Source organism: Hipposideros armiger, unplaced genomic scaffold (assembly GCF_001890085.2).
Source record: "Hipposideros armiger isolate ML-2016 unplaced genomic scaffold, ASM189008v1 scaffold_1271, whole genome shotgun sequence".
Lineage (NCBI taxonomy): Eukaryota > Metazoa > Chordata > Mammalia > Chiroptera > Hipposideridae > Hipposideros > Hipposideros armiger.
The window spans coordinates 298,277-314,283 of record NW_017732621.1 but is presented as its reverse complement, the minus strand read 5'-3'; the positions used below and the strand labels follow the sequence as shown (position 1 = coordinate 314,283).

The 16,007-nt window shown below is 42.6% G+C and overlaps 1 protein-coding gene across 1 annotated transcript; it reads left to right on the top strand.

Annotated features, from left to right (window-relative positions):
* The first annotated feature begins 1,291 nt into the window (after positions 1-1,291).
* Positions 1,292-15,404, top strand: ATP1B4 (ATPase Na+/K+ transporting family member beta 4). The gene is given in 8 exon segments (XM_019633280.1): positions 1,292-1,354; positions 5,240-5,314; positions 7,179-7,197; positions 9,805-9,933; positions 10,341-10,445; positions 11,011-11,081; positions 14,441-14,546; positions 15,253-15,404. Coding segments are annotated over 8 exon segments (720 nt in total).
* Positions 15,405-16,007: the final 603 nt, after the last annotated feature.

Genomic DNA, 16,007 nt, shown 5'->3' with positions numbered 1-16,007 from the left:
CTTCAAATCAGGATATGGAGGTGGGGTAAGGAGAGCGGAGATTCTGCTAAGAAAAAGTCCCAAGTAGTAACAATCTAGTAAACCTTTACCTTTATTTTAAATTAACCACTATTGAAGCTATCTGCAACAGAATAACCGAGACTTGGAGTTATGAATAAATCTATCTATCTAAGCTATGTGCTCATTTTCTTGGTTATGAATATGCCCAGAATCTCGGTATCTGTAATATTTTCAGCCATCTGTGTGTAATGGGGTGGCTGTAGGTGGGGGTGATTTGTGAAGGAAGGATTAAAAACCCTACACAGGTCTTTTAGCCACCCAGGCTCCAGTGGGGTTGTCAAAACAGACCAAAAATACTATACAATGTTCTTGGCTGTTTCTCCTCATTTTTCTTTTGTTGGGTCCTACATTGGCATCAGGAGTTATATATGTCTGGGAAACCGATACTGCAAAGTTCTGGCTTGTTCCCTGACCTGATGCTAAGGGATAAATATAGATCTCAACCACTACAGAAATTTGGCCAGGATTCCAAGGGATGTATGTGTGAGGGGCAGTGACTGATGCAGCTATTCTGACATGTGGGCAAGAAAAAAGATTTCTTTATGTTCAAGACTCTCTTTGGGGTGGGGAGGAGTGAATCAAAAGCCTAGCCTCTAAAAATCAGTACTCATAATCCACATTTTCAGGAATTTCTGGATTAAAACAAATAAATAACATTGTAGGTGGCTTGGTGTGTGTGTGTGTGTGTGGTGGGGAGAGTATGGGAGAAGGGAGAGCAAAGGGATCTTTCCTGACATCTTAGATCCTTTTGCATGAGATCAGCCTTATGAAAAAAGAAAGTTATTCTTGGCCATCTCCCCTCACCTCCAACTCCCACCCACATCCCCCCCACACTGCCACATACACTGCTATCCAACTCTCAATTGAGAAGAACACGACTTAAGATATCCATTGGACCCATATTATCTCAGGTGCTACAGAAAGGCAGGGGGTGAGAAGAGACATGAATTGGGGGAGGGGGTTGTGTCACTCATCTTCATGACCCAGAATATCTTCCCCTCCCTGTAATAATGAGCTTGCTTTTCCATAGGGCTTTCCTTTGATTCAGAGAAGGGGCCAACCAATGAGAGAGGGGCATGTTAGATTATTTTGGGGAAGGACTCATGCTAGGAGGGTTCACTTTTACTAGGTGCCAAGTGGCCCCAGGAACTAGTGTCTCTTGTACCAGAAAAAGCTCCAGAACTCTCACCCACTTGCTTTCCTCTGCTGCGTCTTTGCCCACTGAACAGCCATGAGTAGGCAGCTTCAACCCAGAAGAGCTCTGGCCTTTCCATATAGTTATTGCTACAGACTTGTGAGTCCCAGGGAACAGAACACTTGGCTGCCTTTTTTTAGTGGGGTTGGGTGGGGGTTTTGTAGATCTTGGCTTGTGGCTGGTTCTCCTTGGGATGGGCGGTAATAGTGAAATTTAAGGAAGTCCATAATTTCAAGAGTGAGCAGTGGCTCTCAGCACCTCATTGCACCCTAAATTGCTGGGTTGAAGGAGGAAGCCCCTCTTTTTACAGAACAAAGATAAGGGAATTGTAAGATGCCAGAGAATGAGAAGTCTTCTAAAATTTTTTCTTGGGCGTCTAGAATTTGAACAGACCTTTTGGAGTCTGAAAGTAAAAGTTTCATTCTGATAGCAGGAAATTTAGCCATGAGAGAAGAGAAGGGGAAGAGGAAACTAAAGGCACTGCCTAACCAGCTGTATCAGTCCATTTGGGTGGTATCTTCTCAGGAACCCAGCTGCTCTTTTTCTAAAACAGAAATTCCAAACTATAGCTAAAATCATAGAATCCTAGACAAAAGCTGGGAGTATTCCTAGACATCACGTCTCCAGAATCCCTCATTATGTAAAGGAGGCTGCTGGGGCTCAGAGCACAGAAGTGACTTAATGGAAGAACCAGAGTGAGAATGCTAGTTTTCTCACTTCTAATCTTGTGCTATTTCCATTATATTTGCAGTATGCAACTCCACAACACTCTGACCCCACCACTCATTGCCATTCTGCCTACCACCACACCCTGCCCAATACACAAACACACACACACACACACACACACACACACACACACACACACACACCTCTGATATCACTATTTATCTCCAGGATGCATTATAAATTTCTTTTAACCCAAAGTTTCTTTGCATTTACTTTGCTATAATTCATTAATATATGCCACACACAGTACTTTTTTTGAAGGGAAGTATATTCTGAAATCTCTCCCAAAGAGGATTGTGATCTGAACCCCAGGAGGAAACAAACTTTTACCTGTTTTTCATTGGGAATGGCCACTTATATAACCAGGTAGTTAAATGAAGACTGTCAACATCCGGCAGAGGAAAACATGCATTCTTCTAATCTCATATCCACCTATGGAGGGCTTCCCTTAACTTTCCTGTCGCAATTTGTAGATTCTTTCTTTTGACACCCCCCCAAAGTTTCTTCCAGCTCTTAAAGCAGTCACAATCTGTAGGGCACATATAATTCCCTTACTTGACTTCTGTTATATGTAATGTTGCTAAAGTGTTGTGTATAATTTCAATGATTTGTCAACTGGTTGGGATTTTTAATGCATCAGGGGATCTCACTCTTCATAGGGAGCACGTGATCAAATTTAAAAAGAAATTATTTGATGCAGTGAATAATCCTGTGCTAATTTCTCTTTTAAAATTAACCAACTCTTCAAATGTTTACAGGGCATTATTCAATACAGGACACAAATTTATCCTTTGGGTCATACTGTTTGTTTATATATTTGTTTATATGTTTATATATTGAGAGTCCTCAAAATGAAGCCACCGTTTTCCCCTCAGACTCTTCCCTTTTAGGGCAACGCGATGGGCATACACTCACTACTATATCCCAGCACACTCACACTATTCCAAGTGGGCAGTGCCACTTTGGGAGAAAAACAGACCTTCTCATTACCAAATGATTCCCTACTGGATTCTGTTAAATAGTTAGTTGCACAAAAGTGCCTTCTTTGAACATTGTGAGTTTCTGCCATACCTAGAAACAGGGGAGAGGAAAAAGTATTTGAGGTTCCTGATCTTGAGGCATTGTAAGAGCCATGGGGGAATTAGCTCTGAGAAGGTTAATTATTCCCTGGAGGGTAAACCTTTAATGACAAGCTACCTTTAATGGGATTATCATGAGAATGCATATCTACAAATAAGATCAGGCTGAGGCCAAGTCCAGCCTCCTCCTCTGTGGAACAGAGGTGGAGGGCAGGCATATAGGCAATAAGGAGAGAAAAGGAAGTTGTTTAGAAAATGCAAAGGGAATATGAATTCCTCCATGATGAAACATTACACTTCAAACTCTCAGTTGCACTAGATTCTCTGGGGGCCATGATTACTACCTACTGCCGTCCACATGACTGCTGATGTTAGGGCAAGAAGCTCTGTGAGAGCATTTCCCCAGAGTCAGGCAATTATCATTGACATTTGTTCAGTATCCACTGATTACCTAGCTGGGGCTCCACACTGTGACAGGCCATCAAGGAGTTAGAAAACATGGACCCTGCTCTTTGGGTGCTCAGAATGTAATCTGAGAAGTCAAATGTGTAAATATGCTCACACCCAAATGAAAGAGACTTAAGAACATTTATTAATCCATTCAACATTGAGTGATAGGGTTTATTTTCCTAAGCTTTGCATCATGAGTCCGTGTCAGAGTCAGAAATCTTGATTATAATCATCTTTTGGGAATACAGAATCTAACATATGGTTGTGCTCCACAAATCTACTGAAACACCTCTAGGAATTTGTGCTCAATGTGATAAAGGAGAAACATCATTGTCCAGGGTATCAAGAGACAGGTTCTGGGACTGTCAACTCTATCATGAACTTGCTGTGTGCCTTTGGTTAGACCTTGTCCCCTCTCTGGGCTTCGATGGGAAAGGGAATCTTCAAGATCCCTGTCAGTTCTGATATAGTGTGCGATGTAAAGCTGTACATTTGAACAAATTAGAGAGAAATCCAAGAGTGCTTATAATAAAGAGCTACACAGTGCTAGGCAGACTGAATGCTGATAGTATAGCCTTATCATTCTATATCACTTTTACTGATTCTGAACAATCCAATTTTCTGAGTGCCCTCTCCACTAATGGCATCTTTCAAAGCTGGGTGTCCTCTAAATGGCCTTTGAGAACTCAGGCAGTGAGGGGGCTGTATGGAGCCCCTGGCCTCTATCATTTGACACATTTAACCCCAACAAGTTCACAGGCCCTACCACTCTTCAGATTTGGACAGTAGAGAGAAGGGAAAGTGGCTTCATTTTCTGCTGCTGCAGTTAGCCTTAGCAGACCCACAAAGATCTAAGATCCAACTCTCTAGTCTGTGGCTGGGAGGCATTTGAAATACCATTTGGTGAAGTCTGGTGGTTTTTTTTGTTTGTTTTTGTTTAATTTTCTTAGAACCACTCATAGAAGATTACATTTTCAGACCTCAAGTAATGGCTACAATCAGTCAATCAACAAATATGTGCTGACCACTTACTACATGTCCAGATTTTTGCCTAGGGTATGGGGCTTGGGGGTGGAGGGTCCCAACCCTCAGTGGTGTGTTCAACCAGCTTATGGGAGAAAGAGGTTCCAGATCATGCAACAGTCAGAGAAGCAGCAAACAGTCCCCATCTCATGTTTCTGTTGGGAAGGCAGTCTAAGTTTTGAGGAGGGGCACAGCAGTTGGCTTCTCTGCCTGATGTCTACCCCAGTTTCTAGCCACAACTTGGGATGGTGAAATGGAGCAGCTGAAAGTGTACAGTGTGTTAGGATGAAGTTGGCCTGGACTAAGAGTTTGCCATCACGGACACAAGTGTGTAAATCTACTCCATCCTCCAGCGTTGAGCTCAGATCTGCCCTGACAAACCAAAGTAAAGAGGGAGGCCAAGATCACAGGACAGAGTAGTGACATGAGCAGTCCTAAGGTAAGAGCCCAATGCCTGAAGCTAAGAACAAAACTTGCACCTTTGTGGAAAAGATACTTGGTCATAATAGGTCTTAGAAAGAGTATTTCCTCAAAAAGAATAGAGAAAAAGAAAATCTGCCCCTTGTAACAATGGATATGTTTATGGGAAAGTAGAAAATTGGAAGATCTCCAAATATTGAGTCGTTTTCTATTTATATTTGGCTGGTGGGGTGTGCAATTGGAAATTTTTTTCAAAAAGGGGATTTTTTTGTCACTGTTCCAGGACAATCAGGATGAAGTGAACCAGAACTACTTAGCAGATGAAGAGGAAGAAGCAGAAGAGACTTGGCGGATGGTGGTACCTGATTTGGAGGAAGAGGAGGAAAAACATGAGGAGTAAGAAGTGGAGGAAAAGGAGGGGGAAGAGGTTCAGGGTCAGCCAACAATCAACACTTGGTGGCAGAAACTGAAGATTGTGAATGAATACCTGTGGGATCCAGAGAAAAGGATGTCTCTGGCCTGAATAAGTCAGATTTGGAGTAAGTCCCAGTTGTCCCAATGCCCCAGTTGAGTGTCCTTTCCTTTTAGCTTGGTGTCCAGGACTCCTTTAGCATACATTGGATGGGCTTGTCTGCAAACCTCCCTTAGATATCATGTAAAAGGATCAATGCCTAGGGAAATGCTGGGCTATGGGCAGATCCCATCAGAATAAACTCCACATGGGTCAACAAACTTGATTATATTGTTGAAATTCATTGGGCTCAAAATCATTTGCAATGCAGAGAGACAGCAAAAATGAGTTGGTATAGAACAGAATTTTTTTAAAGTTCCAGACCTGTCACTTTCTATCTATCTATCTTGGGCTCATCATTTACCCTCTCTGAGCCTCTGTTTCCTCTCCTGGCAAAGGAGGGGAACAAATCTCTGCCTCACCTCTCTCACAGGATCAGCTGGAGGCTCCAATAAAGTTGAAAGTACTATGCAGAAAACTATTTCTAGGATATGAGACCCAAGTCCCTGTTAACCTGGCCAAAGGTTTATAAAGCCTCCTCATTTCACCTGGGAAAGTCAGAGAAGGAGAATCATGATACCTGCCTCTGGCCCCAGCTTGTGGGTGCTTTATGCTCCCATGATGTACACAGAGAAATTAGGTTTAAAGGGGTCATTTCTAGTGATTAAGGCTGAGCCCCCATATCACTTGATCAAGAGCAGAATCACATTCCTTAGACTCTTTGCCTCACATACTGCCACCACTTTGACTTCACAACTTCCCCAGCACTTCTCTCCCAGGGTCCTACTCACCTGTTGGACTATTATTAATGCTGAACCTTTTCCTCAGGAGATTTTGCCTGCGGTCAAATTCACACTTGCCACACTCTCTACATAGTCCTGAAAAAAACAGCAGCTGCTAGTTTGGAACTTAGTTAACCCACATGAGAAGAAAAAAATAGAGAATGCCACGGATGAAATAAGAGTTCTCCAGTGTCAAGGGGCTAGGGTTCAGTCAGGGTGAAAGAGCCAACTCTGTTTCCTGGAAACGGTACAGCAGGTGTGGGGCTCTTAACAATACCCACCTCCCTTCCCCCCTCCTCAGGTCTTAGCCCCAACCCTGCCAATCCCTTGAACTCTCAATTGGAACAAATTATCATTCAAGGAACATTCCAACGTTCTGGAAGCTGCAGACAAATCTGGACACTCATTGGGGCTCCAAAGGGTGCACAGCTGTTTCTCCCTTGCCTAAAGAGGACTAGAAAAACAGGCCTTGTAAAATGCAAGTGTGATACTGGGAGAGGGTGCCCTACATCAACCCTTAAACAGCCAGCCATTTGGAACTTCACCAGATGATATGATCGAAATTGCTCACATGGAGAACAATCCACAGACATACATGAGGATGAGGGAGGAATGTTCAAGTGCCCAGAGAAGATATGGCATTGGGGACACTGCACAGTAGGCTATATCCAGGCCTCTGGGTAGTGGGTCTAAGGAGAGCCCAGGAATTATGGCTTCTTCTGTTCCGCTATCCCTGGGCAAAGGGCAAATAGTGAGCCTAATGCCTAGTCCATCAGGCATATGATCTGCTGCCCTCTTGCTTGAGAACTAGGTGCCCACTTTAGCCTGAATAGCAACATGACCAACATATTCACCTGACTGTTATTATTATATTCCAGAACTTTCCTTTGCTAGCTGAACAACCTGTGTCCTTAGGAACTATTATGCAGAAACTGAGGCTTAGAGAGGGTAAGTAATTTGTCTGAAGTTAATAAGTGGCAGCACTGGAAGTCAAACCCAGGTTGGATGAACACTGGAGTCCATTCTCTTGCCAGAACACCACACTGTCTTTATGAACTGTAGCAATAAGCAATGCCCTAATGGGTAGGCCCTCAGGAACTGATAGGGTATTTTGGAAGGAGGAGTGAAAAAACAGGATTATGGGCTTATCCAAAATATCCAGGTCTACTCAAGTTTGGGTGGGGCATTCAGGAGAGTGCCCTGGGAAAGTAGGAGAGGTAAATGGGTTCAGAGGTGTGTACTGTTTGGTTTTGCCTGGGAGTGTGTGGCTGAGTTAGTTAGCTTATCACAGACTCCAGGGCACAAAATCCTGGGTACTGCTGAGGGGACTCATTGTTCGTGCCATTCCCCCATCTATAGTTTCCTGGGTACACATCCTGGGCAAGAAGGAAGAGATCTCTGGGGGCATTTACTTGTATTCTATTGCTTTCCTTTCATCCATGAAACTGAGTCTTCTGGTCCCCTAGCATGTTACCAGCTATTGATCCATTCTCAGGATAGGGATGAGGGTAAAGGAATGGAGGAGGCGGTACAGTGCATATCCCATTAGGACAGCCAGTGGGCAGTCACCATATCATAGGCAAACAGGGCGCTGCTGTTTCTTCTCCAGGGACTCCAGCTCAATCAGTGTGTTTACGTTCCAGTTCTGCTTTAGCTTATCCTATAAAACACGAAGGTTCCACTTCTCGTTGGATTACTAAAGATTGTTTTCTCCCTTTGTCTACTCATTTTTTAATTAATTTTATTTGGTTCATGGTTCAAAAATTTAAAGTTAATATTTGGATTCGGTTTGAGGTACAGAAAAGTTAGGTGGTTTGTTTCGGTTTCTGGTTCATGATTCATTGTCAATCTGTAGTTCCAACATCACGTCACTTGTAAGTACAGCCAGATATTATCGGTTGTCAGAGTCCCAGAGGACTTGGAAAGAGCTTCTCAGCAACAATCTCACCCTCATTCACCTCACTCTGTGCTGTCTAATCCTGGGGCAAACCTAATCCTAATACAGCCCACAGAGGAGGAATTCACACAGCTATGCATCTGGTCTTATAACAATAATAATATTAGTAATAACAATGATGAAGACTGCCATTTATAGAGCACTTGGTATCTGCCAGGTTCTGTGCTATGCTATTTGTATGTATTATTCAAGTAGTATTATTGTCCTCATTTTAGCGACGAGGAAATTGAGGTCCAGATTGGTAAATAGCATGTCGAATATTAAAAAGCTGGGAAGTGGTTTGATCAGGATAGGATGCAAGGAAAGACTGAACTTCAGATACAGTAGTCCCTCCTTATCCATGGGAAATACGTTCCAAGACCCCCAGTGGATGCCTGAACTATGTTTTTTTCCTATACATACATACTTATGATTAAAGTTGAATTCACAAATTAAGCACAGTAAGAGATTAAAACCAATAACTAATAATAAAATATAACAATTATAACAATACACTGTGATAAAAGTTGTGTGAATGTGGCATTCAGTAAAAAATAGGGTTACTTGAACACAAGCACTGTGATAACCATGACAGTCAATCTGGTAACTAAGCCAGCTACTAAGTGACTAATGAGTGGGTAGCATATATAGTGTGGATGCTCTGGGCAATGGGATGATTCATGTCCTAGGCAGGACAGAGTGGAACAGCATCAGGTTTCATCATGTTACTCAGAAGGATGCACAATTTAAACCTTAGGAATTGTTTATTTTGGGAATTCTCCACTTAATATTTTTGGACTGTGGTTGACTGCAGGTAACCGAAACTACAGAAAGCAAAACCATGAATAAGAGGGGATTACTGTATTGTTACAGATATGGAGAAGAATACGAGGTGATAAACTTATTCCCATTTTACCTGCGAGGAATCTGGGGTGCAGCGAGGTTCTGTAACTTGCCCAAGTTTACAGGTAGAGCTCACAGGTAGCAAGTGTCAATAATTAAGTAGTTTCCAGCTCCTCCCTTCCCTGTCCTATGTTAGTGTTATTTTTGAAAAGCAGAGCCACTTAAACTTTTGCTAACAATGAATAAGATTTGAATTAAGTGGGGTGAAACCTCACTTTGCCTTGATTAGAGGTAAGTCCAATTGAAAATTAATCAAAAGTTTGAATTATAGACTATGTGAAGAGAAATACTGTTTCATCACTTGCAAATACATATCATCCCTGGAACCAAGTTGCTAGGACTCTTTGGGGCACCTGCTTTAATGAATAGCAAAGAATGATTTATACTTAGGACTTCAAATATTGCCCAGAGGACTCTCAAAAAATTTGCCCTCTGGAGTACTTTAAACTCCACTCCCCTGTAATCTTGTTCATGGTCATCATTTGCTCAGTAAGCCCTTCCATGAGAGGTAGCTGTAAAGGTAAACTGCAATCAGACCTCCAACACAATTCTCACCAATTCCAAATTGGTGAAATCTGAATGTGCAAGAATATACTGAATCTGGAGAATTTTTTAAAAAGCCATCTTATGTGTTTTGGTTGATTCTGGTTCATGAGTTCAAGTGAGGAGGCAGAGCTTGTTGGCAAGCACTGACCACTCTCATTTCTGTTCTGCAGGTCTGACCTTAGTCATTTACATCTTTTTCTTTGCCTCCCTGGCTGCTGTGATCACCCTCTGCATGTACACACTATTTCTGACCATCTGTCCTTACATGCCGACCTTCACTGAGAGGGTGAAGCCTCCTGGTGAGTGCCTAAATGCCCTGTGTTGTCAGAAGTGGCTAGACAGAAATTTGCTTACACAGCATGTTCAGCTTCAATTAACTTTGGTTCTTTCAGTAGTGACTTAGGGATTCAATTATTAAGAGTAAAAGTAAAATGGAGGGCTGGCCGAGTGGCTCAGTTGGTTAAGAGCTCGCTCAAGAGTTTGAGCTCTGAGCAACAGTGGTTCGATGCCTGGCCCAAGCTGAGCAGCCGCTGAGCTGCCAACAGGTGGCAGGATGGCTCAGCTTAAAAAAAAAGTAAAATGGTACTTGGCTAATTATGGTCCTTTTCATTTTGATTGCTTGGGGGAAAATGGTTTCATGGGAATCAATACCAAAAAATTATCCCAAGAATGGGTTAATATATCCAAGACCTGTTTCCATTGCCAGGAGTTATGATCAGACCCTTCACCCATAGCCTTAACTTCAACTTCAAGGTTTCGGAACCTGACACTTGGCAACATCATGTGATTAGCCTAAATGGCTTTCTGCAGGGTAAGTTCCTCTGAATGGTGCAAATCTCTTTGGAAAGGTGATGAGTGGGGATTCAAAATTCACCTGGCCCAGAAATCCCACTCGTACTAACCACAGCCCATCCTAGTCTTTCCTTACCTTGCATCCTCCTCAACACCTGTAAATACAAAAAAAACTGCTCTGATTTATGGTTGTATATTGCTTTATAAGCCAACACTCCAGCAATATGATAAGTCCATTGAGGCAGAGAATTTGTCTTCTCTTCTTGAACACCGTACAGCACCTGGTTATGTACTTGGCACATCCAGATGACTCGATAATGATTAATTATAAAAAATAATAATCCTGGGGGGAGGTAGTAGTGAGAAAAGAAGAGTGTTCTCCAGAACTGGAAGATCCCTGTCTCCTATACTTTCTCAAGGTAAAATAATTCATTTCTTGGAGATCAGGCATCTTGAAGTGAGACAGCAAGGGTCTTAATTTAACAACATTCCAGAAGGTAGTTAGAGGGAGTTTAAAGTACCCAGAAGTGGCAGACACTCCAACATTGTGATCGGAAGTGTTTTCAAGATGCCTATCTCTATAGCATCATCATATACATTTTCAGGAACAAATGAATGGCTTTTTGAGAAGTCCTTCCACAGGGCGAAATCTGAGGTAGCAGCTTGGTTAGGGTTAAACACAGATAGCTGTATTTATCCAGCTATCAAAGAGGAACTCCTGTGGGTTAACATTACTGACATATTATTTGTGGAAAAAAGCCAGTTAGACGAATTTGGTTGGCCTGGCCTAGCTGAAATGGGGGGTGGGTTGGGAGTGGCCAGTAGAACATGCACTGAATTAAGAGGAAAACAATCTTTTATATGACAGGAGGTGTTATTTAAATGCATAAATTTTGTCATTTAACTTTAACCCTGTATAGCAGAGTCTATCATCCCCATTTTATAAATGGGAATACTGAGGCTCTGAAAGAGGAAGTAATGTAATCAAAGTCTCCCAGCAGCAGAACCAGTATTTAAGCCCATGTCCATGTTCCTCACACCCTCACCATTCAAAGCATGATCCAGGGACCAGCTGCATCACCATCTCCTGGGTGTTTGTTAGAAAGGTGTTGTAGAATCTCAGGCCCCAGCCCAGACTTGTTGAATCAGGATCATTTTAACAATATCCGCAGGTGACTTGTATGACCTTTAAAGCTTGAGAAGGGCTTCTTTTCGTAATCCTTTGCATCTGCCATATGACCAGGAGTTAGAAACTCAGCTTTGTATCAGTAATGCTTGGTGTTATTTTGGGGAAATCTAAGCTTCATATTCCTCACCTGCTAAATGAGGGGGAGGGGCATTCTTTATAAGTCCATGTAGTTCCATTTTTGGCCTCCAAATGTCTTGGACATCATAGCCAGTACAGTATCTTCTTTATTTTCAAAATGCTTGTGAGCTATTGCAAATGTACTGCTGGAATCTGATGAGGAAATTCCTCTGAAGCTAGTAGATGGAGAAATACCAATTCTGATCTGATGACAGAGGTGGGGAACATTAGGAAAAGCATTGCATTTTCATTCATAAGCGTAGGTAATATGCCCTGTTTAAAAGGAACATACCTCTGAAATAGACATCCCAGAGTATCAAATTCATTTCCATAAGGACTGGGATTTTGCAATAAGGGTCATGCCCATGACACATTATTTTAAATGGCACGACCTCAAGAGAAACAATGAGCACATGATTAGAATCTATTTAGAAAGTTATTACTTTAACATAGTTATAACTTTGTCTGAGGAATAATAAAGGTTTAGCCATAACTGAAATAGATTTAAAATTCCCAGTTGCATCCTAATAATATCAAACCCAGGTCACAACCATGTTTAGATGAGGATCCAACAATACATTTGGACTTTTGCCCCTGGTGGATCACAGATACACAATCTCCTCTGAAAACCTGAGCTACTTCAAACATGAATACATGGGGGCTGGATCTAACAGGACTACCTGACTCCATCATTTAGAACCAAATTAGAAAATGCAGTAACTTCCAAAGCCTAGATATATGACATCTAGTAGCCCAAAGAGTCAACTCACAGATACCCCTTTCAGCTCTTTCCCTGGATATGTGTACCTTGGACACATGTCATATTCCATCCAATGTAAAAAAACACTTAGAACTCTGAGTTCTTCATGTTTTAGTAGACAAGATCTCACCCCTTAACCCTGTTGGTGGAGATTCTATGGTTGTCATTGGTTTCTGTCTTTCAATCTAAGGTTCTATTTTGCAGTACATACTAACTTCCTTCTATAAAGAATGAGGAGCTGGTTTATTTCCTTTTCTTCCTCCTCCCCCTCCTTCCCTGCCTCCTCCTCCTCCTCCCCTTTTTCTTCTTCCTCCCCCTTCCTCCTGTCCCACAAAACACACTTTTCATTCTCTTGCATCAGGTGCCTGTCATTGATCTCATAGGTAGATGTTTCCAAGGCTGAACTTAAAGAGATTTAACCCAGGATCTTTGCCTCCTTATAAGTGCCATGCCTCAACCTGATCCAGCCCCTCTTCCAAAATCTGCCTACCACATGCCTATTCCTCTCCCAGAAGTAGAAGAGACAACCCTCTACATTTACAATATACCGTATCTGAAAAGAAATACTGGAAAGTAGAAATTATAAAGGAATTAACATATGACCTAGAGATGGATATTCAAAAGTTCCAAGGGAGGGCCGGAAGAGTGGCACGATGGTTAAGAACTGGCGTGGGACGCCAGAGAGCCCCGGTTCAGATCCCACATATGAGGGCCAGTGACACTGCCCTCCACAGCTAAGATGCTGAACAACAGCTCAACCTGGAGCTGGGTTGCCATGAGTCGCCAGTGACGGCATAGGCTGCAGCCCCTGTGGCAGTGGGTTGCCATGGGCTACCATGTGTAGCCAGCAGCCGCAGTGAGCGGCCGTCCAGAAGCCGGCGACTGATCTGCCTCACCCAAGAAGAGCGCAATGATGGTGCCAACTTGGGCCGGTGAAGCAACGTCCTCCACAACTAGACAGAAGAACAAAATGACAGCAAATTGTCTGTTCCCCTTCCCTCAATTCCCCAGCACTGTTCCCATCCTCCCAATTCCCCAATAAAAATCTTTAAAAAAAAAGGAAATATTAGGAGTCTTTATACATTCTATGCTAATCAATACTGGTCAAATACATGCCCACTTGTTAAAATCAAGCAGGATGAGGTAATTACAAGAGTAAAGGAGAAATTAGTTTATACGAAGAATGATTATACTATATTGACAGAAGCCATCACATGACCCTAGCGAGTGATTTGCTAGTAGTGATGCACAATTATCCTTTATTAGCCCCAGATCTCTGCTATTTAGGCAGAATGGGCAATCCCCTACCTAACATGATATGATGAGGGCAGACTTGTTTATTTAATCATTTTCAGTATTGGGCTCCTTTTCCTTATCCTCCAGACTCCACTTGCTGTACTTAAGCACTACAGAGAATGTGGTCAGAGATATGAGTTTAGATAAGCAAACTGTGCACCTGGTCTAACTTTCAAAAGAACTGATCCCACAGTGAGAAAGTTGTGGAATGGGGTTTATTAAACATGTTCCAAATTACACTGCCTCAGCTCCAAAGTCCAACACTGGGTGCCAGACCCAGTATGATTCTTTGGAGAGGGGCTGGCATGGTAGGCCCTCTTGTCAGAGCAGCACCAGATACTGCAAGTGCTTTGGAGTCCTCTGTCTGAGTCCCCTAGGTGCCAGCACAGAGCCATACTGAGCACCTTTGGCCTACTTGGTCCAGGCCTTCCATTAGGTATTTTTTGAACTGAAAAGCCAAGGCATAGTCTCTCCCAGAAATGCTCCTTTGGGCATAGGTCTGGGCTGAGCTATGCCACATTCTGCTTTCGTGATCTCCCTTTGGACAATTGGTTGTGGGTCACACAGTGATTTCACCTGAAGCACAGACCCCTTTAGCTCAGGCTCCAACCGAGTGACCCAGCATCCCACATATACCTGCTTTTACTTACAGAGAGGTGATGAAAACAACATCCGATCTATCAATTACCACCCAGAGTCGGCTTCTTTTGACCTCCACTAGTACCCTTACTACGGCAAACTGACTCACGTAAGCCTGTATCCCCTTCAGTCTTTGCTATCAGAAAGGGCTCAGAGGCAAAGGAAGGGCTGCTGGGATCTATGTGAATTAGGGAGCAGCAGGCAGTAACAGAGGGGTGGGAGCCCACTCTATCAATTCCTATCACAACCACTCTTTTCCATATCTGAAGGAATCTGGGATATAGTCTGGTCTAACTCCTTCAGTTTATAGATGGAGAAATTAGGATTCAAAGAGAAGTGACTTGTCCAATGTCACATAGCTAATTGGTGGCAGAGCCAGAGGCAGACAAAATCACTGCCTTTACACTCAGTTATGTCCAAATAATCCCACTTCCCTTTTCCTCCCATTTGAGGCCTTGAGGCAGTGAAGGCTTCATCTCTAACACAAAGACTTGACAGATACTAGTTCTGGTTTGATTCATGGTCTGATATCCAGAAAATCATATCATACTGAGTTAGAATTGGTTTTCCCCAGAGGACAATTAGACATCTGACAGTGACTTCTGAGAGAAATGTATAATTTCCCCCACTGTCCCAAGGCAGAGAGAGCATGTCATTTGCTTTAGCCATTTGTGACTTGGTATCATGGGATATACTCACTTCCCTTTTGGAGCTTATCCCATCCTGCACTGAATATCTGAGAATTTCCATCCTATTACCCGCCCACACAGCTGCCCCTCCTCACACTTAGAATTCATTATTCTTTCACCTACAGGTTAACTACACCATACCCACTGGTGGTAATGCACTTTGCAGATGTGGTGAAGAACAAAGCCATGCCTGTGCAGTGCCAACTGAAGGGCAAAGGCATCACAAATGATGTCATCAATGATCATTTTGTGGGTAGGGTTATCTTTACTTTGAACATAGAAACCTAAGAACTTCAGGGAGCCACACCCACCAGTTATGTTTCTGTTTGATTTCGTGTTACCCCTGATAGCACCTGAATTCTTTTTCTTCAATCAGGACACAGCCAGATGGATACCTGAAATCATCTTTCCTTGCCTTTGACATGTGTATAAAATGACACTGTGGAAGTTATTTGATTTTTTAAAGGTGGTCTCTCCTGATGACAAATAGATTATATGAATTTCTATTCCCCCAACTTAAAACTAAAACCCATTCTTGCTGCTAGATGTCTCACTGCAGTATAAAAACAATATCTGATAAAATTCACAATATCCATGAAGAAGAATTTCTATGATGATTATCAATTCATCATGTTTTCTAAAGCTTTGTTGTTTTTAGAGGTGACATTCCTACCAACCAGGCTGATAACTAGCACCCCCCCACACCTTTTTTTCCCATCTGCTTGGCAAAGTCCTTCCATGGGAATCACCAATCAGACCAACCCGGAACCTAGGGCCACCACCTAGGGCCACCATACCTTGGGAACTCTATATCCAGGGATGCTTGAAAAACTGGCTGACTTGCATGGGCAACTAAATACTGACTCAAAGACTAGGTTATATTTAACTGAG